This window comes from Salmo salar, chromosome ssa10 (genome assembly GCF_905237065.1).
Source record: "Salmo salar chromosome ssa10, Ssal_v3.1, whole genome shotgun sequence".
NCBI classification, from domain to species: Eukaryota; Metazoa; Chordata; class Actinopteri; order Salmoniformes; family Salmonidae; genus Salmo; species Salmo salar.
This window is the reverse complement of record NC_059451.1, coordinates 21,022,017-21,046,345: the sequence shown is the minus strand read 5'-3', so window position 1 is coordinate 21,046,345 and position 24,329 is coordinate 21,022,017. Positions and strand designations below refer to the sequence as shown.

Here is a 24,329-nt window from a genome sequence, read left to right as displayed (position 1 = left end):
CAGTCAGTAGCTCTGATCTCGACAGCTCTGACTCACTGTATCACTGCAGGCCAAAGGGCAGCTCTGACACCACATCACACTGAGCACAAACACACACACTCTGTCACAAAGCTCCGGGAGGAAGTACAGTATATGATAAAGGGACCCCCATGGCAATCGAACACACACATAGAACATACAGTCAGTGTTTAAAGACAAAGACCCCCCCCCCCCCCCCATACAATACCTGTGTAAGACGGAAACCTATGTGAGTCTGTGGAGAGTCAGTTATACAATAGTTACTGCATTGGATATTCCACTTCACTAGAAGTCAGACAGAAAGTGTAGTTCTTTAAAGCTCCACTGACATGTGACCCTCCATGTCTGCTACAATACAGCTTGTCCTCCAAGGTCATATTTCTGTGCCACTGTCCATCTTATGAAATTAGGCTCAGTGCAGAGATACAGGCAGAGCCGGGGCTATATCTCTTCCTGCACTTATATAAAGATGCATTACATTTTCTGAAATCCAATTTGTTCCCCTCGGCCTGTAGACTTAGGGGAGGAAGAGATCAGAGTTCCTTTATATATTTTATAGGACTAAAGCCACTGGTCTGTGGCGTACTGGCATGATGCATGGCTGTCATTAGGAATGGGAGCTGCTACAGAACCAAAGAAGGAAATTAAATTGTTCCTTGAACTAACACAGGATGCCGTAGGCAGGCAGGATGAGGTGGGGCTCAATGACTTATGTGTGGATGTGTGGAGAGGGGGTGTCCAGGGTGGATCACATCAGAACTGACTTAGCTTAAGCAGGATCCTATAAAACTCAACGAGCCGGGAATGTAAGTGTCATGGACTCGTGCTACACCCCCAATGAAGCATGCTGCTCAAAAGGAAGGACAAGGGGGACCTGAATAGGGACAAAGTCATATACATGAGCTAATACAGTGGTTCCTCCTTTAAAAGTTGCAGTGTACTGCGGCACAGCTTGCATGTTGCCGCAGAATTCTATGGCACTTTATTTAAGTGTGAACCACTGGTACCATTAATGCTAGTTAGTGCTAGTTTCACCAGCAGAGGGCATCTTTGAGAAGCATTTGATAGCCTTTAATAATGTCTGTACTAGAGAATGCGGGCACACGGGAGACCGGGGTTCAATTCCCAGACGGGGAAGAAGGAGTAAGCTGTCCTTGTAAATAAGAATTTGTTCTTAACTGATTCCATAAGTGTTCATAGTTGTGATGTCTTCACTATTATTCTACAATGTAGAAAATAGTAACAAAGAAAAACCCTGGAATGAGTAGGTGTGTCCAAACTTTTGACTGGTACTTGCTTAATTAATTTGAGTAATATTATGATGTTTCTATTCCAAGAAAAATGAAAAACCCTCAGGGTTTTTGTTAGGATGGAACGGAAAATCTGGCGCTGTACAACATGATGGTCTGGAGTACAGTACTGTGCTATTTAGCTAAAGAATCACTGTGTCGTGCGGGCAGGGCATGCGGGAGACAGGGGTTCAATTCATCGACGGGAGGAAGGAGTAGGCTGTCCTTGTTCTTAACTAAGAGCATAACATCTGCACCCTCATTTTCTAATTCTAGTCTAACCAAAAACCCAAACGGAGATTCAGTGAAAATAAAAATCTAATTGATTTATCAAGATCAGTCCCTATGCTTGTCTCAGAGCAGTGCGAAACGGTGCTAAAATAGTTGTAGGCTATTGCTTCTAACTTCAATATACTCTTTAAATAAATAAGACCTACACCATTTTTAACAGCACATTACTCAACACTAGTGACGGTAGGCCTACAGTATATCAAAAAATATGACGTGACTCTCCGCCAATAATTACATATAGAGGATTGGAGGATATTTCTGTAATTCAGTGATATTTATTCCCATAGTAATTTGTTATGGATCCATAACTAAATAAACATAGGCATTTTGAAAGAGTATTTTTATCATTATTTTATTAATGAAAGCATAAAGATGCCATTATTAGTTACATTTTTTTAGTTTGAACATGCAGACTGGCACTAAGAAGAGAACACCGGGAACGCTTCCTTAGTCAGCGCCATTATTAGTGCAATGCCCCTTAAATATTTTAGAGATGATTTCGTTTTCAAATAACGTAAAATGAGCGAGAAAAAGGCAATTCTTGAACATGGGGTGAGACATTGTTATTAATTTGTAAATAAAGCCAGTTTGTTATTCAGAATGATTTTTTTCTGTTTAGAGGGAGAGAAACCAAAAACCTATAGTCATCTCATGGGTCTCCCAGTCGAGGCCGGCACGGGTATTGAACCAGCTTCTGTAACAACACAGCTTGCACTGCTATGCAGTGTCTTAGACCATTGCACCACTCAGGCGCTGTACAACATAACCTGTTGGGGGGCTACAATACTACAGTAAGAGCAAAATAATCCTAACAAAATAAAATAATAAAAACCTTAGTGTAACAACAGATTTAGTAAGTAATACTGAAGTCGTGCACAATTATCAATTTCTATTTAGGTTTATGTCGCCCATTCATTGTCTGTTAGAGACACAGTAGGACCCAAAAGTATAATTAGTACTTTAACTCCCCCTTGCGCTGGTCTGGAGCAATGAAGTGGTGACGCAGGGTACCGTACTAAACCACAAATGACCTCTAAGTCCCGTGGCGTAAGCTCGCAACTATTAAAGGAGTAACCACTGTACATGTAAAGTGTTTCTACACCATCATTTCCCATAACACATTTCATAGTATTTTCTTTTGATTTGTCTTATTCCAATGAGCTTTCACAAGTAGCAAATAAATACCAATCACACTATGGAAATATTGACTCATGTACCAGAGAGGGCACAGGGGTTGTGGTGTGTCAACGAAGACAGTAGGTTGACTGGACCCCAGTGGAGAACTGTTCTGCCCTATAGAGGCCCCTTGGGTCACATCTTTCTTCAGAGCCTATTCAGCAGCGCTGCTGCATCCCTCTGGAGGAGGAGAAGGACAGTAACAGTTACATAAAGCCTAGCGCTCTGGGCGGCGTGGCCACTTGCACGCTGTGTCCTCTGGCGGATGATGTTTCACCCAGTTAGATGTCAAGGACGGAGGGAGGTGAAAGAGGGATGGGGGGACAGAGAGAGGTGAGAGGGGGACATGCTGCTGCTGCCTCATCTGTTACCACACTGTCCTCAATATGAGAGACAGACATGTTACGACAGTGTATCTGTGTTCCATGTCTGTCCTCTACTCAACACCATCAGACGATTAGGACACAGGTTGATGGTATTCCTTGTCTCCTATGTGAGAAAACCCAGCAGACATGCCTGCGTGTGCCCGTATGAGTGTGCGTGTGTGTGGAACCCTTTCCCCAGAGGGTTCTCCTATGGGAACAACTGAAGAACCCTTTTGGAACCTTATTTTCGAAGAGTGTACATGGAATGTGTGACCGGGTGAGATACATGGAGAGGAACAATGTGTACCTTTAGAGAGCCATTGAGAATGAGCTGCTGAATGTCTAATGAGAAACAGAAACTCTGACCGCCTAAGGCCCAGACGCCACACTCTGATAAATCAGTAGCCTACGCATTGTCTAACAGTGTGGATATTGCAAACAATGACAATACCTTTCTCTCAACATAAAAGTGGATTTTCTGGGTGTTAGAAGTACACTACATCACCAAAAGTATGTGGACACCTGCTCGTCAAACATCTCATTCCAAAATCATAGGCATTAATAAGGAGTTGGGCCCCCCTTTGCTGCTATAACAGCCTCCACTCTTCTGGGAAGGCATTCCACTAGATGTTGGAACATTGCTGCAGGGACTTGCTTCCATTCATCCACAAGAGCATTAGTGAGGTCGGGCACTGATGTTGGGCGATTAGACCTGGCTCGCAGTCGGCGTTCCAATTCATCCCAAAGGTGATTCATCCACACCGATTTCGACAAACCATTTCTGTATGGACCTCACTTTGTGCATGGGGACATTGTCATGCTGAAACAGGAAAGGGCCTTCCCCAAACTGTTGCCAGAAAGTGGAAGCACAGAATCATCTAGAATGTCATTGTATGCTATAGTGTTAACATTTCCCTTCACTGGAACTAAGGGGCCTAGCCCGAACCATGGAAAAACAGCCCCAGACCATTATTCCTCCTCCACCAAACTTTACAGTTGGCACTATGCATTCGGGCAGGTAGCATTTTCCTGGCATCCGCCAAACCCAGATTCGTCCGTCGGACAGCCAGATGGTGAAGCGTGATTCATCACTCCAGAGAACGCATTTCCACTGCTCCATAGTCCAGAGAGCTTTACACCACTCCAGCTGACGCTTGACATTGCACATGGTGATCTTAGGCTTGTGTGCGGCTGCTCGACCATGGAAACCCATTTCATGAAGCTCCCAACGAGCAATTATTGTACTGACAATGCTTCCAGAGGCAGTTTGGAACTCGGTAGTGAGTGTTGCGACCGAGGACAGACAATTTTTACGCACTTCAACACATGGTGGGCCCGTTCTGTGAGCTTATGTGGCCTACCACCTTGCTGCTTAGCCATTGTTGCTCCTAGACTTTTCCACTTCACAATAACAGCACTTACAGTTGACCGGGGAAGCTCTAGCAGGGCAGAAATTTGACGAACTGACTTGTTGGAAAGGTGGCATCCTATGACGGTGCCACGTTGAAAATCACTGAGCTCATCAGTAAGGCCATTCAACTGCCAATGTTGTCTATGGGGATTGCATGGTCATGTGCTAAATTTTATAAACAACGGGTGTGGCTGAAATAGTCGAATCCACTAATTTGAACGGGTGTCCATATACTTTTGTATATATAGTGTATCATGACTAATCTGTTTCAACACCGAAATCACGGCTAACTTTTTACACTGCGCTGTCAATACGACCACGCACTGACGCCTGTGTTTACACTATCCTGTACAAAGAAACACTTTTGTGGGGATCGGAGGCGAGAGTTCAGACTCATTGTGTCATTATCACTGTGTTATCTGATGCCTGCCTCAGTGTGTATCCCGGTATACTGTATCTCAGTAGCTGATGATGAATAAAACACCCTCATGTCTGTTGGCCTGAGGAAGATCTAGATGTGATGAGCTGTCTTAGCTGGATCACTGTAGTCACATCGTTAGTTATAACATTAGGGAAGAAGGGGAGCATGAAAGCGAGAGCAGTTCCAGGAATAACGGGGCCTTCGTGGCTTTACATGCTCTTCCTGTGATAGGAGACGTGTGCATCTCTTCAGCTAGAGATCTCTCTCTCTCCATCTCCGTCACTGAGTAGGGAGTAGTGGGGATTGATGTGCTGTGTCAGGAGCATACTTATTGTAACAGGTCTGAACAGTCCTGAGATAAAGTAATGGGCATATTGTTAGCTAGGGAACAGAGAGTGTGGTTTCACTCTACATTAAGTGGCCTAAATGTATGTTTTTAAGAAGTTACATAAAGAGGTAGTGTAGTTACAGAGTAGGTACAAATTGCTACATAGCACTAACTGTTGTATCTCCATCACTAGGGAGTAAGGAATAGGGAGAAGCACATCTCTATTGAAAGTTTGTATTCATTATCCCATGCAGGTGAAATTACTTACATCTGGTGCACTTGTGTATGAATGATAGTATGCAGTGGATACAGATCATGTAAAACTGGTTCAGGGAAACCCTTTCCTGTGAATTTAGTCTGACTTTTATCTTACTGTACTAGCCTACTTAATGTTATCTGATTGGAGACTTGGTTTATATAATCCCTCATTCAAATGCAAATTCATTCTGTTTCAAGCACACAATTTCCCCTCGTCGCTCCCTGATAGTATTGTGAACCAGAAAACAAGATGATTATCTCTCCAAGATAATAACAAAAAGGTATTGGAGACTGAGACAGAGGGACAGAAACTAGAGACAGGATGGAATCATGTCTCAGGTCTTGAAGAGAAGCCAAACAGTAGATGACAGAAGCGGAGTCGGAGGCACTGTTCTCCTCTGTTCTCAACATTAACCAGATGCTGCAATTAGACAACAAAGCCTGGCAAATTATTGCAGGCCAGGGGGACGTGCTGCTGACAGACTGAATAATACACCACCAGATCACCCAGTATCTAAGAACTCCATGGAGACTCAGCTGCAATGTCCTTATAGAGCAGTGTTCTCCTTCTTAAGAGACTTGACCACATGCTTTGATCTGAGGACACTGAGACTGGTGAATGCTGGTAGGGACAGGGATTCTCCTGACTACGTGACTTGACCAGGGAAAACTCTAGGCCGTACTATAACCTATGTCTACGGCTCTGAGTTTCTCCTGGTCACATGGCTTGGTCCTCATCGACAGCGGTCTTACCTTCTCCTGGTACTGGCGCCGGGATGAGTCCAGGGACTGGATGAGGGCGGTGGCGTGGCCAATGAACATGGCATAGCAGGTGGCACCCACGATCATACTGAGCATGGTCAGCCAGATATCAGACATGCTTTCTGGGGCTTGGCGCCCGTAACCGATACACAGCATGTGACTCATGGCCTTGAACAGGGCAAAGGAGTACAGCTCGCTCCACGAGTCGTTCTGTTGGGAGAGAGAGAAAACAGGGTTTCTGTTACAAAAGAGGATATTATGTAGAAAGAATAACATTGCATTAAAACCACATTTTCAATATCACTGTACAAAAAACATGACTATGATCCCAACCTAAAAGTCTAAAATAGAAAGCCTTTAAAAAGAGAGAGAAAGGGAGAGCGAGGGGAAAGAGAGAGAGGGGGGGGAATATGAGAAAGTTCCTGAAAGAAAGCTACGATCACTCCTCTGGAGTAGGTAAGGAGTTTGGCTCCATTGTACTAGCTTGCTGCTTGTTGAAGGCCTAATCACTCCACCATAGTGTTGTTGACTCAGGTATAGAAGGCCTCTTCAGACTGGGCTCTAATGAGGAGCCATTACATCTGCCTCCTCCACTCTGCCTTTGATTTGTGTATACAGTGAGACTAGTCAAGTTAGAGTGATTATAAACACTGTCCCCTCAGCCCTAAACAGCAACACTGACTGAGAAACGCTGCCTGGCTACAGGTTCACTCATCCAGGGAAATGTCACTGTTAATCCAGTGCTTTTGGTTCAGAGTTAGACTGGCCTGGCGGTATTAGTTATTCCGTTATTTGGCAGGGACAATATACAACAAAACATACGTCTCAGAGTAAGAGAAGTGATCCGTTGCACCAACTTTAACCAGCTTTAGCTCATTTACATCTGCAGTCCCCTGGCAGGTGAACATATAAACATGAAAACATTAAGTACAAACAGACATTTAAAAAACAGAGATCAGGACATGCTTTACAGAGCTATCAGAATGCTGTAGAGAGCAGCGCTGAACAGAGCAGTCTCCACTACCAACGATTGACTCCTTCTGGATTTGATTATATCTGCTTTGAATTTATTTGAACTCCATTTGCATTCAATTCAAAATGCTTTAGTTGGGAGAGGAGTTGGGGTGGAAATGAGGAGAAATGAGTGGGAGGCGCCATCAGATTGTTTTGAAATGTGACAGAGAGACGTGGATGGAAGGGAATAATGGAAGGGGATAGATAGGTACTGTGTGGAATTGCATGGGGATGAGATGAGATCTTGGGAGCACTCAGCAGTCAGCACTGAGGAGGGACTGCCAGTAAAGAGCCAAAGCAGAGATGGAGATGTATTTGTGTGCCCTCATATGGAACCTCCCTCTCTCTCTCTTTGCTAGGGGCAGCTTTAGCCCCAGACCTTGTCCTGGTCCCAATACCTTGGGTGTGCAATAGAGGCAGAGCTGCATCCCTTTCTCTCTCTCTCCCTTTCTCTCTCTGTCCCCCTGGTTTATCAGCATGCTGCCTACAGAGCGTGCCCGCCAGGCAAACAGCAGCAGCAACCCGTCACCCTAAGCTCCAAACTCTGAGCCCGGAAATAAGCACACACACACAAACACACGCACCCATCCAATGCCAGATCAGGACAGAATTAGCAGCGAATGATCACGTCTGTGGACTGTGGTCCCAAGACTGAGCTGAAAGCTTGTCTGATGAATATATATATATATTAACCTTTATTTAACTAGGCAAGTCAGTTAAGAACAAATTCTTATTTACAATGACGGCCTACCCCGGATGATGCTGGACTAATTGTGCGCCGCCTTATGGGACTCTCACGGCCAGATGTGATACAGCCTGGATATGTATACTCCCTACCACCAGGCCTATCTGACTGACATGCACAGGTAGCTACAATAACTCTGTCAGAACCAGAAAAACTGTCCAACATGGACGAAAAAAAACCAATGGCGGAGGAATACATTCAGATAAAGTCATGCCTATAAGAAATGTGACAGGGAGATGTAGCGAGCTGCTCTGGCACGGCCTGCTTGACGTAGCTTATCTGAATTTACAATGTTCACCCAGGCTTTTATACTAACGTCTCTATGCTGCCTCACTGCACCCCGAGTTTGAGGAACTGAGCACAGCACACACACAGACAGCGCCTGTGATCTAAAGACCCAATCCCCAATGCAGATGACTGAACATCCTCCACAGTACTGACACATCCATTTTCTCTGTCTCGGTGGGACAATACCATATTTTACCCACCACACTGTGTGTGTGTGTGTGTGTGTGTGTGTGTGTGTGTGTGTGTGTGTGTGTGTGTGTGTGTGTGTGTGTGTGTGTGTGTCGCACCACACCATTACTGCTTCCATACCGACAGGGAGTTGACAGAAATGCTAATCTATTAGAACATAAATCCATCCTACAGGTACGGGAGCTCAAATTTGTGATCAAATGATGAAACATAGTCCCCAATACCTGCAGCAATAACGTCAACAGACAGCCTGGTGTTTAGACAGGAGCAGGTGAGTCATCTCTGTTCTGTACACGCTCTGATTCTCACACCAATATGATATAGGCATACACTTTCCACTAAAAATAACCCATTATAATGACAATGGGTGACATGTGGACCCAGCTCATAAGGTATTGGCTCCGAGGCTCTGTGGAATAAACACGACAGCTCCAGTGGAGCAGGCTACAACCCAACATTCTCTGCCAAGGAGAAGGTGCAAATGCTAGAGAAAATCAAATCCCTCAGTCTAGTGTACAACCGTCACTTAGGATCAAACTCTACACCTTTCACTACATGATGCACGCCACTGAGCTCTGTTTGTTATTCACAATTCAGCAGCAATACAGAGGATAATCTCCCCCATTCATTGCATTAGTCATTCCCCAGCTAAAGGAACAGGGGCAAAGCCTAATTGTACATAATCCATTTACAGAGAGGAGCACTCATGCAGTATGGGTTGTGCATGATCTATGATGGCATAATCAGAGATGAACGCAGATTTGTTCCAAGATCCTGGAGGGAGGTAAGATGTGGAAGGAGAAGGGAGGAGGGGTCGTGGTGTGTGTGTACATGTGTACGTGTGTGCAGGCGTGTGTGTGTGTGTGTCTGTGGGCAGGCGTGTGTGTGTGTGTGTGGGCTTTTTGTCACTATTGCTCCCTCACTTCTGCACTGTGCCTTGGAGCTTACGTTTAACCTCTGAGTGGCCTGCCTTCATAGCTGGATAACAGTGAGTGCTGAGTAAAAGGCTCTTTCTTCAGCTACATTTACCATGTCAGATGCCTAAACTGGCACAGCCATCTTTACCATCCCTAAGGGCCATGGGTAGGCATGATAGGAGGGTTGAGATGCTGAGCCACTCTAATGGAGTCAGTCATTTAATAAATGGAGGATATCCTTATTAGCCATTGAAACAAGGGTATTTCCTGTGGCTCCGTGTGTGTGTGTGTGTGTGTGTGTGTGTGTGTGTGTGTGTGTGTGTGTGTGTGTGTATACAGTGCCTTCAGAAAGTATTCACACCACTTGACTTTTTCCACATTTTGTTGTGTTACAAAGTGGGATTATAATGGATTTCATTGTCATTTTTGGCCAACGATCTACTATGTAATGTCAAAGTGGAAGAAAAATCCTAACATTTATAAAAAATAATTGTGTCAAATAAAACCCTAATATATCTTGATTCGATAAGTATTCAATCCCCTGAGACAATATATGTTAGAATCACATTTGGCAGTGATTACAGAGTCTTTTGGGTAAGTTTCTAAGAGATTTGCACACCTGGATTGTACAATATTGCCCTTTTTTTTTATTCCTTAAACTCTGTCAAGTTGGTTGTTGATCATTGCTAGATAGCCATTTTTAAGTCTTGCCATAGATTTTCAAGCCGATTTAAGACAAAACTGTAAGTAACTAGGTCACTCAGTCTCGTCTTGGTAAGCAACTCCAATTTAGATTTGGCCTTGTGTTTTAGGTTTTGCTGTTCTTAGCTCCATTCCGTTTCATTTTATCCTAAAAAATATCCCTATTCCTTGCCGATGACAAGCATATCCATAACATTATGCAGCCACCACCATGTTTGAAAATATGAAGAGTGGTACTCAGTGATGTGTTGTGTTGGTTTGGCCCAAATGTAACGCTTTGTACTCAGGACAAAAAGTTTACTTCTTTGCCACATGTTTTGCAATGTTTTGCCTTGTTGCAAACAGGATGCATGCTTTGGAATATTTGTATTCTGTAACAGGCTTCCTTCTTTTCACTCTGTCATTTAGGTTCGTATTTTGGGGTAACTACAATGTTGTTGATCCATCCTCAGTTTTCTCATATCACAGCCATTAAACTCTTAACTGTTTTAAAATCACCATTGTCTTGTGAAATCCCTGAGCGATTATCTTTGTCTCCGGCAACTGAGTTAGGAAGGACGCCTGTATCTTATAGAGACTGGGTGTATGGATACACCATTCAAAGCCTAATAAATAACTTCACCATGCGTAAAGGGATATTCAGCGTCTGCTTTTTAAAATGTGTACACATCTACCTATCGGTGCCCTTCTTTGCGAGGCAATAAAAAACTTCCCTGGTCATTGTGGTTGAATCTTACAGATGCAGTAGTTGTATGTGTGGGTTACAGAGATGGGGTGGTCCTTTCTAGCTCAGTTGGTAGAGCATGGCGCTTGTAACGCCAGGGTAGTTCGATTCCCGGGACCACCCATACGTAAGATGTATGCACACCTGACTGTTACTAGGGCCTATTTATTGCCTTACCTCCTCACGCCATTTGCACACACTGTATATAGACTTTCTTTTTTTCTATTGTGTTATTGACTGTACGCTTGTTTACTCCATGTGTAACTGTGTGTTGTTGTTTGTGTCGCACTGCTTTGCTTTATCTTGGCCAGGTTGCAGTTGTAAATGAGAACTTATTCTCAACTGGCCTACCTGGTTAAATAAATGAGAAATAAAAATACAATTTTAAAAAACTAGGTTGCTTTGGATAAATGTTTAATATATTACATTATTACTTTAACCACTATTATTGAACACAGAATGAGTCCATGCAACTTTTGTGATATGTTAAGTACATTTTTACTCCTGAATTTATTTAGGCTTGCCATAACAAAGGGGTTGATTACTTATTGACTCAAGACATTTCAGTTTTTCATTTTTTATTAATTTCGAAAATGTTCTACAAACAAAATTCCACTTTGATATTATAGGTTATTTGTGTGTGTAGATCGGTGACACAAAATCTCAATTTAATACATTTTAAATTCAGGCTGTAACACAGCAAAATGTGGAAAAAGTAAAGGGGTGTGAATACTGTCTGAAGGCTCTGTACACATGTGTGTGTGTGTGTGTGTGTGTGTGTGTGTGTGTGTGTGTGTGTGTGTGTGTGTGTGTGTGTGTGTGTGTGTGTGTATGTATGTATAGGTGTTTTTTAAATAAAATAAAAATAAATATATATTGCACCTTTATTTAACCAGGTAGGCAAGTTGAGAACAAGTTACAACTGCGACCTGGACAAGATAAAGCAAAGTAGTGCAACAAAAACAACAACACAGAGTTACACATGGGATAAACAAACGTACAGTCAATAACACAATAGAAAAGGTCTATGCACAGTGTGTGCAAATGTAGTAAGATTAGAGAGGTAAGGCAATAAATAGGCCCTAGAGGCAAAATCATTACAATTTAGCATTAACACTGGAGTGATAGATGTGCAGATGATGATGTGCAAGTAGAGATACTGGGGTGCAAAAGAGCAACAACAACAACAAAAATAACAATATGGGGATGAGGTAGTTGGGTGTGCTATTTACAGATGGGCTGTGTACAGGTACAGTGATCGGTAAGCTGCTCTGACAGCTGATGCTTAAAGTTAGAGAGGGAGATATAAGTCTCATCTTAGTAATTGTATTTTCCCTGGCTGCCCTGCATCCTCTAGCCGGATGAACCCTGGCATGAGATCCGGATTACTCTACCTCAGGTCTAAGATCATAAAGGACAGATGGATAGTGAGATGATCCAGGGCTTTATTATAATTCCATTGATCTAAGAGCCATACAGGATAAGGTACATGAGATGAAAGCACCTGGCCCTGACTTGGGCTTCATAACAGAGGGGACATTTTGATTTAATTTGATCAGCCGGCTATAAACTTAAATCCTGGCTTATAGTAGAACCGTCTGTATCTAATAACAATTAGGTGGGTGCTTATATTTGTCCTATTTCAGACATGTACCAAGTGTGTATCATACTCATGTGTGAATTGGAAATCCCAACTCCCCGAGACACCCAATGGCATCCCTGGAGCAATTAGGGTTAATTGCCTTGCTCGACGTAGTTGGCTTGGGGATTCAAACTAGCGACCTTTCGGTTACTGGCACATCACTCTAACCGCTAGGCTACCTGCCGCCCCGTATCAGTGGTCAGATCAGGGAGGGTCAGGTATATTAACATGTTGACTGGCTGTTTGATGGAAGGACCTCCTGGTAATTCTCTCCCACAGGGCCTTAAGATAGTTGGAGGAAAGCCTCTCCCACACCTGATGCTCTGGCTCAGTGAATTAGCCCAGAATGGGACCTGAAGAAGTGGCTTCCTGTGTGTTTGTGTTACGGCCGGGTGGAATACCATATTTTACTATACTGAAGACCGGTATTGATGCAAGGACCGGTTTGTGTTTTTACTTCTATAACGGTATTTCACTGTTTGGTTTGTTAAATGTGATACGTCACTCTGCCGCATGTAACGTCCGTTTGTATAGGTTACTTCGCTATACTTAATTCGTCTCTCTCCCTCAACAAGCCCCACCCTGCCACCTGTGACTCGAGGAGCGCAGTTGTTGTTTCTCGACCATGAGACCATTTGCCGTTGACTCTTCAGCCTTCATGGTCAAGACTGACAACATTGCTGCTTTCCACTTTGCTTCCTAATATAAATCCGCAAGCATTCTATCATTACACTTAGTCTGTGTATCTTACTGTCTGCAAACAGCTAGTTTGTCTTTTCTTAGAAAGTTGTGGCTACAATAAATCATGTTTGCTCCAATTGCTTTTCGCTAGTTAGCTGGCTAGCTAATAAATGTACTGAGTCAGAGCAAATGTAGCTAGCTAATGCAGCCTGATACCAGTACTGGTGTAGGCCTAAATCAGCGTGTTGTTTGTGTGTTAGTATCTTCTAAATCAGAGAGAAATAGGCAAAGCATGAATATGTTAGCTACATTACATTTAATGAAGACAAAGATTAAAGGGTCCCCTTGGAAACACTGACCAACATTTTGGTTCCTACCCTGTCACAATAATGCCTCCCTGGCCTTTTCATTCGTTGTCATGTCAAACAACACTGTATTCAAACTGCTCATTATTATATTCTAATTATAGATTTATAATAATCATTGTATTCCCCTTTTTCCAACAGTTTACCCAAGTGTTATGATCTAAATTGCAAGTCAAATCGCAATTTCAATAGTTTGTTCAAAATAAGGCCTAAGTTTTGCACATGTTGTGCAGACCTACATGGCAGTGTGGAAATAATCTCAAACGTGTACAGGAAATGCAGAAATGTATGAAAATGCAGACTTATTGGGGGGATGAAATGAAATTGAACAGTATAAAACAATCAGAAGGGAGACAGACCCATTGAAATCACGTAGAATGTACAGTTGAAGTCGGAAGTTTACATACTTTGGTTGGAGTCATTAAAACTCGTTTTTCAACCGCTTCACAAATTTCTTGTTAACAAACTATAGTTTTGGCAAGTTGGTTAGGACATCTACTTTGTGCATGACAAGTCATTTTTTCAACAATTGTTTACAGACAGATTATTTCACAAGTCCAGTGGGTCAGAAGTTTACATACACTAAGTTGACTGTGCCTTTAAACAGCTTGGAAAATTCCAGAAAATTATGTCATGGCTTTAGAAGCTTCTGATAGGCTAATTGACATCCTTTGAGTCAATTGGAGGTGTACCTGTGGATGTATTTCAAGGCCGACCTTCAAACTCAGTGCCTCTTTTCTTGACATCATGGGAAAATCAAGAAATCAGCCAAGACCTCAGAAAAAGATTGTAGACCTCCACAAGTCTGGTTCATCCTTGGGAGCAATTTCCAAACGCCTGAAGGTACCACGTTCATCTGTACAAATAATAGTACGCAAGTATAAACACCATGGGACCACGCAGCCGCCATACCGTTCAGGAAGGAGACGCGTTCTGTCTCCTTGAGATGAATGTACTTTGGTGCGAAAAGTGCAAATCAATTCCAGAACAACAGCAAAGGACCTTGTGAAGATGCTGGAGGAAACAGGTACAAAAGTATGTATATCCACAGTAAAACGAGTCCTGTATCGACATAACCTGAAAGGCCGCTCACCAAGGAAGAAGCCACTGCTCCAAACCCGCCATAAAAAAGCCAGACTATGATTTGCAACTGCACATGGGGACAAAGATCATACTTTTTGGAGAAATGTCTCTGGTCTGATGAAACAAAAATAGAGCTGTTTGGCCATAATGACCATCCTTATGTTTGGAGGAAAAAGGGGGAGGTTTGCAAGCCGAAGAACACCATCCCAACCGTGAAGCACGGGGGTGGCAGCGTCATGTTGTGGGGGTGCTTTGCTGCAGGAGGGACTGGTGCACTTCACAATATAGATGGCATCATGAGGAAAGAAAATTGTGTGGATATATTGAAGTAACATCTCAAGACATCAGTCAGGAAGTTAAAGCTTGGTCACAAATGGGTCTTCCAAATGTACAATGACCCCAAGGATACTTCCAAAGTTGTGGCAAAATGGCTTAAGGACAACAAAGTCAAGGTATTGGAGTGGCCATCACAAAGCCCTGACCTCAATCCTATAGAACATTTGTGGGCAGAACTGAAAAAGTGTGTGTGAGCAAGGAGGCCTACAAACCTGACTCAGTTACACCAGCTCTGTCAGGAGGAATGGGCCAAAATTCACCCAAATTATTGTGGGAAGCTTGTGGAAGGCTACCCGAAACATTTGACCCAAGTTAAACAATTTAAACGCAATGCTACCAAATACTAATTGAGTGTATGTAAACTTCTGACCCACTGGGAATGTGATGAAAGAAATAAAATCTGAAAGAAATCATTCTTTCAACTATTATTCTTACATTTCACATTCTTAAAATAAATTGGTGATCCTAACTGACCTATGACAGGGAATTTTTACTAGGATTAAATGTCAGGAATTGTGAAAAACTGAGTTTAAATGTATTTGACTAAGGTGTATGTAAACTTCTGAATTCAACTGTATGTGTTGCCACCCTAGGGTCATGGACTACTCATAAAGCAGATGTAGAACTGTTATTATTCAAAAACACAAAATACAGTCAAACCGTCAAAAATGTGAAAAGTATTGTGGCCATAGCGTGTGTGTGTCTCTGTTCTCTGAGCAGCATGGAGGATGCAGAGCAGGATGTGGTGAGTAGGCAGCAGTACCGGGATGCAGTGAGTAGACAGGCAGCCACTCAAAGTGAACAAGTCTCGAGTGGCAGGGAGATGGATCATTTAACGCTGCGTCTCTCATTTGAAGCCATCCGCCTCCAGAGAAATGCTGACCTTGGTTGCTGGGAGATGCCAGCCAGCCTGCGCCTGCCTGCACCGATCGCCCAGGACGACTGTTCTCAGGGAAATTGACATGGAGTACACAGAGTAGAGGCCCAGCTCAGAGGAACAGAACATCAACAGGACCGAGAGGCATGGGTCCATGTGTATGTTTGTGCACGTGGCGTACGCTCACAGTGTGTCAGAGTGGGTGTGTCTGTGCGTTCATACCTGTGTGTGTGTGGCATACACACAGCACTGCACCCTAGCTACCATCATCCCAAATCAAAGAGGGAGGGGAGGGGGCCAAACACAATTACTGCACAGTAAGAGACACTGAGTCAACGTCTGCGCTAGCCATAATCCTGGGCCTGGTTCAGGGACAGTGACGTAGAGCTGGCACGTAGTAGTGGAGCAGTCTACCCAGGCAGGCACAGTCCACCCAGGCCCAGGCCAGTCTGAGGGGAGACGTGGGAGAGATAGAGCCACCCTCCACCATCTGACTGCTCTCTACTATGGGGTAATGGTGGCCATCTGGAACTAGAGACCTGGAACATACAGCTCTTTTAGTTTAAATCAAATCAAGTGCAGCTAAATGCATCGGTTTCTAGCTTCAACAGTGCAGTAATATCTAGCAATAAAAAAAAAACAATACACACATAATCCAGAAAAATACAAAAGTAAGTTATATAATATGAGCCATGACTAGAATACAGTATATACAGTACCAGTCAAAAGTTTGGACACCTACTCATTCAAGGTTTTCTTTATTTTGACTATTTTCTACATTGTAGAACAATAGTGAAGACATCAGAACTATGAAATAACACATATGAAATCATATAGTAACCAAAAAAGTGTTAAACAAATCAAAACATATTTTATATTTGAGATTCTTCAAAGTAGCCACCCTTTGCCTTGATGGCAGCTTTGCACTCTTGGCATTCTCTCAACCAGCTTCACCTAGAATGCTTTTCCAACAGTCTTGAAGGAGTTCCCACATATGCTGAGCACTTGTTGGCTGCTTTTCCTTCACTCTGCGGTCCAACTCATCCCAAACCATCAACATTGGGTTGAGGTTGGGTGATTGTGGAGACCAGGTCATCTGATGCAGCACTCCATCACTATCCCTCTTGGTCACATAGCCCTTACACAGCCTGGAGGTGTGTTGGGTCATTGTCCTGTTAAAAAACAAATGATAGCCCCTCTAAGCACAAACCAGATGGAATGGCGTATCGCTGCAGAATGCTGTGGTAGCCATGCTGGTTAAGTGTGGCTTGAATTCTAAATGAATCACAGACAGTGTCACCAGCAAAGCACTTCCACACCTCCTCCTCCATGCTTCATGGTGGGAACCACACATGCAGAGATCATCCTTTCAGCTACTGGGACCACCCATACGTAAGGATTGATTTCCACCAGTCAAAATGTCCATCGATGGTGTTTCTTGGCCCAAGCAAGTCTCTTCTTCTTATTGATGTCCTTTAGTAGTGGTTTCTTTGCAGCAATTTGACCATGAAGGCCTGATTCACGCAGCCTCCTGTGTTGAGATGTGTCTTACTTTTATTTGGGCTGCAATTTCTGAGGCTGGTAACTCTAATGCATTTATCATCTGCAGCAGAGGTAACTCTGGGTCTTACTTTCCTGTGGCGGTCCTCATGAGAGCCAGTTTCATCAATAGCGCTTGATGGTTTTTGCGACTGCACTTAAAGAAACTTTCAAAGTTCTTGACATTTTATGGATTGACTGACCTTCATGTCTTAAAGTAATGATTCTCTTTGCTTATTTGAGCTGTTTTTGCCATAATATGAACTTGGTCTTTTACCAAATAGGGCTATCTTCTGTATACCCCCCCTACCTTGTCATAACACAACTGATTGGCTCAAACGCATTAAGAAGGAAAGATATTCCACAAATGAACTTTTAACAAAGCACACCTGTTAATTGAAGTGCATTCCAGGTGACTACCTCATGATGCTGGTTGAGAGAATGCCAAGAGTGTGCAAAGCTGTTGCGGAAGACACATTTCAGTTGAAGGCATTAATTTGTACAACTGTCTAGGTATCCCCCTTTCCCTTTCCCAATGACTATGTACATAGGGCAGCAGTCTCTAAGGTGCGGGGTAGAGTACTGGGTGGTAGCCTGCTAGAACAGTTACAAAGGTTCAGGGCAGGGTCCTGGGCGGAGGCCGGCTAGTGGTGACTGTTTAACAATCTGATTGCCTGGAGATAGAAGCTGTTTCTCAGTCTGTCGTTTCCAGCTTTGATGCACCTGTACTGTCCCCACCTTTTACATGGTAGCGGGGTGAACAGGCTGTGGCTTGGATGGCTGAGGTCCTTGATGTTCTTCTTGGCTTTCCTTTGACACTGTGTGCCATGGATGTCCTGGAGGGAAGTATGTCCCCGGTAATGCGTTGGGTTGAACCAGCCTGACAGGATGCTCTCAATGGTGCATCTGTAGAAGTTTGTGAGGGTCTTAGGGGCCAAGCTGTTGCACCTTCTTCATCACACTGTCTGTGTATGTTCCCGCTGGCATCTAGCCCCCTCTGGCCTATACAACCCCTCCCATCTGGGACCAAGTCTTTCTGGTGTCTGGGGCCATATTGAGTTAAAAATACATTTTTCAGCCCAACTCTCTGTCCAATAAATTGCAGCGATCCGATATGTTTAAGCATGTGTGTGTGTATGCCTGCATGCCTGTGTATTGATGAGCCCCCTGCCTCTCCTGTGCCCTCTAGGGTTGAGGAATAGAGTTCACCTGGAACGGAGGAGCTTTAGCAGACAGGTGGTGTGACTGACTAGGACCGTACAGCTGAGAGAGTAGCTGGCAGCCCCAGAACCCCCCCCCCAGGTCTTCAGGACCTTTACTACCATGCCATTACAGCTAACAGCCATGCCATCAGCACTGTCATGCCATCAGCACTGTCATGCCATCAGCACAGGAGACACATTTATGTTCTACAAGCATAGAGTAACCTGCAACCTGTTGAGTTGCCTTAATGATATTGCTGTGCTGTAACATAAAACTCCAATGGGTAAAAACACAAATGCTTCTGCACATGCTATTTCCAAGTCCAAATAAGAAAGTATTGAGACATGTCCATGTGAAAACAAATAGTTCAGGCAGGAACTAAAATAACCAAGCAATGTGTTGAATCTCTGAGTCAGGTGCATCTATGTTGATCCTCAGTCATGCTAGGCCTCAGCCTGTTCAAAACACATTTGTCTGTGAGCACTCAGCCAGAGATTGATGGCTTGTGAGGGCTGATGGATTGCTAGCACTATGATATCTGGAGGAAGAGAAGGAGAAGACAGGTGTGCTGCTGCAACGTGCCCCCTGCCTGTTCACGTCTTCTGACTTTATTCTCTCTGTAGTGTTGTCAGTCTCCTCTCTCTACGAGGAGTCTGCAGGTGGACACAAACAATGAATCATCTGTGAGTCCACAGACATCAGAGCAAAGAAAAGGAACGAAGTGCCGAGAGAGAATGACAGGGCCTTTTTGTCTTCCTTTCTGACAGCGAGAGAGTGACATGTGCTGAATGATTGGGGTCCGGGCCTGAGACTAGAGAGAGCCTGTTGTGACACGTGACAACAAACCTTCAACAAGCCTCTTAAGTACTACTATAATTGCTTGTTTACAGCAGGCCTGGGTGAGTGTGTCATTCTTAGCAGGAGCTGGTTAGGAAACACCTGTTGGTCCTTGAATGTTTTTGTCTCAGTGAAGACAATATATTCACTCTAATATGGTCTGTGCCTCGGGATTCTTGCTTTTCCCAGCACTGGTATTTTGGATGAGCATCTACTTCAGACCTCTTTTGAGGTAGGAAATACTCCTTCACGGCAGCACTTGAATGACTGATTTTCCGGACCTAGATTAAGCTTACTCCTGGACTATAAAGCATGCTCTGTGGAGAACCACTGAAGGTGTTTTTAGTCCAGGAATAGGCTTCATCTGTGTCCGCAGCCTAGCCTCAGGGCAATTCGTAAGATTTGGAATGTAAATCTGTTCCCCTCCATTTAGTACGAAACATTACACTACGTTAGGTTACATTACAAATGGAATGGCGGTCGTACAATATATATATATCATACGAATTAAAGGACGTATTGTATTATACGTGTTACCCGGTTGTACAACAGCATACCAATTAGATGAGGTAAGTTCATACCTCATGGGTGATGTATAGTATTATACGTTCTTCTCTGAGACCAAGTTGTTTGTTACATGGTAACAACAAAGGAGAATTACGGGGTGGATAAATATCATTGGTGGATAACTATCAACAAAGGTTAGGATAATTTATGTAAAAAGTCAGGGGAACTAAAACAACGAAAGTTAGGAAAATGTAACTAAAAAAGTTAGATGAATTGGGTTAATACGGTTAGAATATGGATTAGCTAAAATGCTACAGTTGTCCCTGCTAGACGGTCACGGTCCAACTTCCCTCCTATCGTTTCTGTCTTAAGTAACCATACCAAATGTAACATATTAGACTTATTAGAAATGCAAATATTTACGTAAAATACCAAACGTCTGCCCAGTAGTCCAGTCTGGTGTCCAGGAATTGGCCCCTAGAGTACCGGATGGATCTAGACTCTAGAGTGTGTATTAAGCAGCACTTACCACCATCTTGTTGAGAGAGACCCAACAGTCCTGGGGGAAGTCCTGCAGCATGGGAACCAGGAACTGCAAACAGCCATCCCAGTGACACAGCAGCAGCATCATACCAATCAGGTTGAAGATACGCATCACTGCACTGGCCAGGTCATAGGTCATGTGGAAGATCTGTCACGAGAGGGTCAGAGAGAGAGGAGTCAGTGGTGTGTTACACACCTCATTCATTCACCATTTCACATGGACTTAGCCTGTTAACATAGCCAATGAACACATGATTAAAAAAAAATAGAAACAGATTCCATTATTTGCATTATCTGGTTACAACAGGATTTGGATTCATGATCGGATTAGTTATTGTAATTAAATAAGTAAGTTTACCGGTGCCAATGATGCACAGTTGCTTTTCTGTACACACAGAAGTTGAACTTAGTTTGCCTTGAGAAAGGAAGTACATCAAATGACTTCAGTGATGACGGCACTCCTTTCCTCATCAGAGGCACTAAAAGCTTTGATGAGTCAAATATGACCAAGAGAGATAAGCATGGAGTGTCAAAATTAGAGCTCCATCGAAGTGTGAGCCAGGTGATTCAGTCACCTCACAAGACCTCACGCAAACCCATGGGTTCAAAGCTTAACCGAACACAAAATGAAAAGCAGCTCTGATAGACAACACAAGGTTGGAGTGCCTCCTTTCGTTGTTTGTAAAAGTGACTGTATTGGAATATCGGTGGTGAAAAAGGCCAAACAAGCATCCTTCTGCATGACCTCTTTCTAGCTTTGTCTCAAAAGCCCTAAAATGAAAAACAAAATCCCTGTATTACTGAGTTTGGGTGATATTGGGTTATTTTCACAGTGCCTATGCAGCTGTTTCTGTATCTGTTTATGGACAATTTACCTGCAGCGTACACACACACCTAAATAAATGCAATGGCTTGTCGTACACCATTAAGGTCAGCGGGCTCAGATTGGTGCATTTAGCGTATCGCGGTGCCCTCACAGGCAGCTGCTCGCCATCTCTCAACTCCCCCTCCATGCTTCTGCTATCAGACTCACTGCCCGCAAGCAACAGGAGGAGGAGGAGAAAACACTTGAAGGCCTTGCATTTTGATTAGGATCCAATCATGGGCTAAAACGAAGTCTTCAGCTAACTAGCAGAACTATGACATGTAACATGTGTCACTGTCAGTTGGCTGGAAGGGTCAGGGCACATAGCGTAGATGTGACAAGAACCTTATGGCCTGCAGCCCATTACTCAAATAAAAAGAGGTCAAAGCATTACGCAATCCACTCTAACACATTACACAACAGTTCCGCAGCCACTAATATGGAAATACTGTATCAATTCAATTAAAATGTAATTGTTTATGGATTCTGATGAAATCATAATGCTCTAGACGGGAATCAGAAATGAGAGCATGCTAAGTGAAAGTCCTCCTAAACCCACAACGCAATCCTAGAGTACCTAGTGCACTGCTGCCTGGCCAGCCTAGCTCATGAAAAAGGTAACATCCACTCAGTCTGGACGTGACTGCAAATGGAAGAGGTTGATACAAGCTTCATATTCCCGGAAAGCCTCAGTGTTTTTACTGCTGCATCCTGTCTAGCACCTAGAACACAAACTAACAAGCACGTACACATAAACAGCCCAATGCAGAGGGGATGACACTCAGGGAATACGTGGGCCTAGATAGGGTATCAGAGAAGTGCTCCAAACAGCTGTCAGCTACAGGCAGTAGTAAAGAAGACTGTGTGTTCCCAGGTGTTCCAGGTACATCTTGATGAGCACATTGCTCTCTAACAAAATGAAGTCATTGTATGACATGGAGTTAAGGTTCCTCCTTTATTCAGTGAGTTGTCTAACTGGCCCTCTCATGCTCCAGATGAGGTGAGCAGCTGCCCTGTGCAGAGCAGAGCTGAGCAGTGGACGAGAGGCACTCGGTTACGCAAGGGGTTGATTCAATAATTAGGGGTTGTGTCTGGCTCAAATTACCACTCTGGAATCAAGAAAATAATTGTCCCATTAAGTAGAGTACAGAACACACACACAAATGAGTCATCAGACTAGCACAGAAGGGGCATGAATGTATGTTTGGCCATCCTCCCCTCTGTTTGGTCAGCACAGCTTTACACATCCAGTCACATCAGGGTAAAACAGGCCACTGTGACTGGCTGCACGCCACAGCCAAATGCTGCGATGATGAGGCTAACTGGCCGACACAGTCACTGAGAAAGCAAAGCTGTGAATCTCAGCATCCTGCTGATGTATATCACTACAGATACAGAGAGAAAACAGTGTTGAAGGCCTGTGATAGTGTGAGACTAGCCTATTATTGGAAGGACATTACCCTGAAGTAGGTTGGGTTGATGATGTTCATATCTGACTCCCTTCTGTACTTGCCCTGATTTGACAAACTAAAAGAGCTTATTCCTTCTACTGCTGCCTTAACATTGCGGCCTACCCCCTCTTTCCATTGGTCGATGCAAGTACTTATGCAAGTACTCCATTGGTCGATGCTATTTTTCTTCTCCTCAAGACCAGTATGTAGGAGATCTAGTTTCAGGCACTTCTTTCACGCTTGCTATGTTAGGTCAAAGTAAGTTCTAGAGCCCAGTTTACCTCTTCCCATTGGTGGATGTAGCGGATGAGCCTGGACAGCCTGAGCAGCCTCAGCAGACTGAGGATCTTGGTAAAGCGTAGGATCCTCAGGGCTCTGGCCGTCTTATACAATTCGGAGTCTATCCCCTTCTCAACGATCAGGAAGATATAATCCACAGGGATGGAGGAGACAAAGTCCACCAAGAACCAGGTCTTTAGGTACGTCCTCTTGATCTTCCTGGGGTCCAGGATGATCTCGGTGTTGTCCTCAAATACAATGCCTGTGCGGAAGTTGAGGACCAGGTCCATGAGGAAGAAGGTGTCAGAGACCACGTTGAAGATGATCCAGGGCGCGGTGGTCTCGTCCTTGAAAAAGGTGATCCCAACGGGGATGATGATGAGGTTGCCCACCATGAACATCAGCATGGTGAAATCCCAGTAGAACCTAGAGGGCAGGAGAAGGAGGTTAGGGGACAGAGACAGTTATGGTGGAAGAACTCGGGACACCTGAACTTCAACTCCTGTTCAATCGAGTACAGGCGTAACTAAATTAAAAACAAAGAATGCAATATAACATTTTATGAAATAGTTTGGGGAATGGCCTTGTCGCGAGGGAAGATCCTCAGAGACAGATTATGTGATGACAGTTAGCCCTATGCGGGACCAATTGACAGGTGCTATTACTTAGTAATAATAGTACAATAACAGTACAGTAAGTGACTAGGGTATATCATGATGAGTACTAGTTCAAGTAGAAACTGTAGTATCACTGTTTTCATTGAGCAAATGTTCTTATTTGCTGTTTGCTGTGCATATCACATGCAAGTAGTTGGGAAAGGCCAGGAACGTCGCAATACATTATCACTATACTGAGGAGCTGATAAGATACTGTATGTACTGCGATTCTCAAGATTCCCACCATTCTCACAAATCACGATTCTACATTTAATGCAATTTGATACTGCAATTTAATTGCGATTTGATGTTCCAAACATATTCTCACTATATGTCTGCTGCAGAGACAAGAGAGAGCATGAGAAAACAAGTTTTGATCAGACCGGGTAATATAAGTGCTGAAAACAAATAAGCACCCTAAATTTAAATAAAGATGGAGAACAAGCTATGAAGGAAAAATACTGGTGTTTGGGTGCAAGTAACTAGTACAAGCTGATGCTACCTACAGTGGCAAAAATAAATAAACAATACTAGGAGACAAATATCAATATAGCATCATCCAAAAAT

At 43.6% G+C, this 24,329-nt stretch overlaps 1 protein-coding gene across 1 annotated transcript in view; it reads right to left on the bottom strand.

The window, feature by feature from the left end:
- The window catches only part of hcn2b (hyperpolarization activated cyclic nucleotide-gated potassium channel 2b), a 68,357-nt gene that overhangs the window by 37,132 nt on the left and 6,896 nt on the right, over nucleotides 1-24,329 (bottom strand). Inside the window, exons 2-4 of the mRNA XM_014216326.2 lie at nucleotides 23,109-23,532; nucleotides 20,498-20,659; nucleotides 6,311-6,529 (exon numbers count right to left, since the gene is read on the bottom strand). Coding sequence (XP_014071801.2) covers nucleotides 6,311-6,529; nucleotides 20,498-20,659; nucleotides 23,109-23,532 — 805 coding nt within the window. The remainder of the gene's footprint in view (nucleotides 1-6,310; nucleotides 6,530-20,497; nucleotides 20,660-23,108; nucleotides 23,533-24,329) is intronic.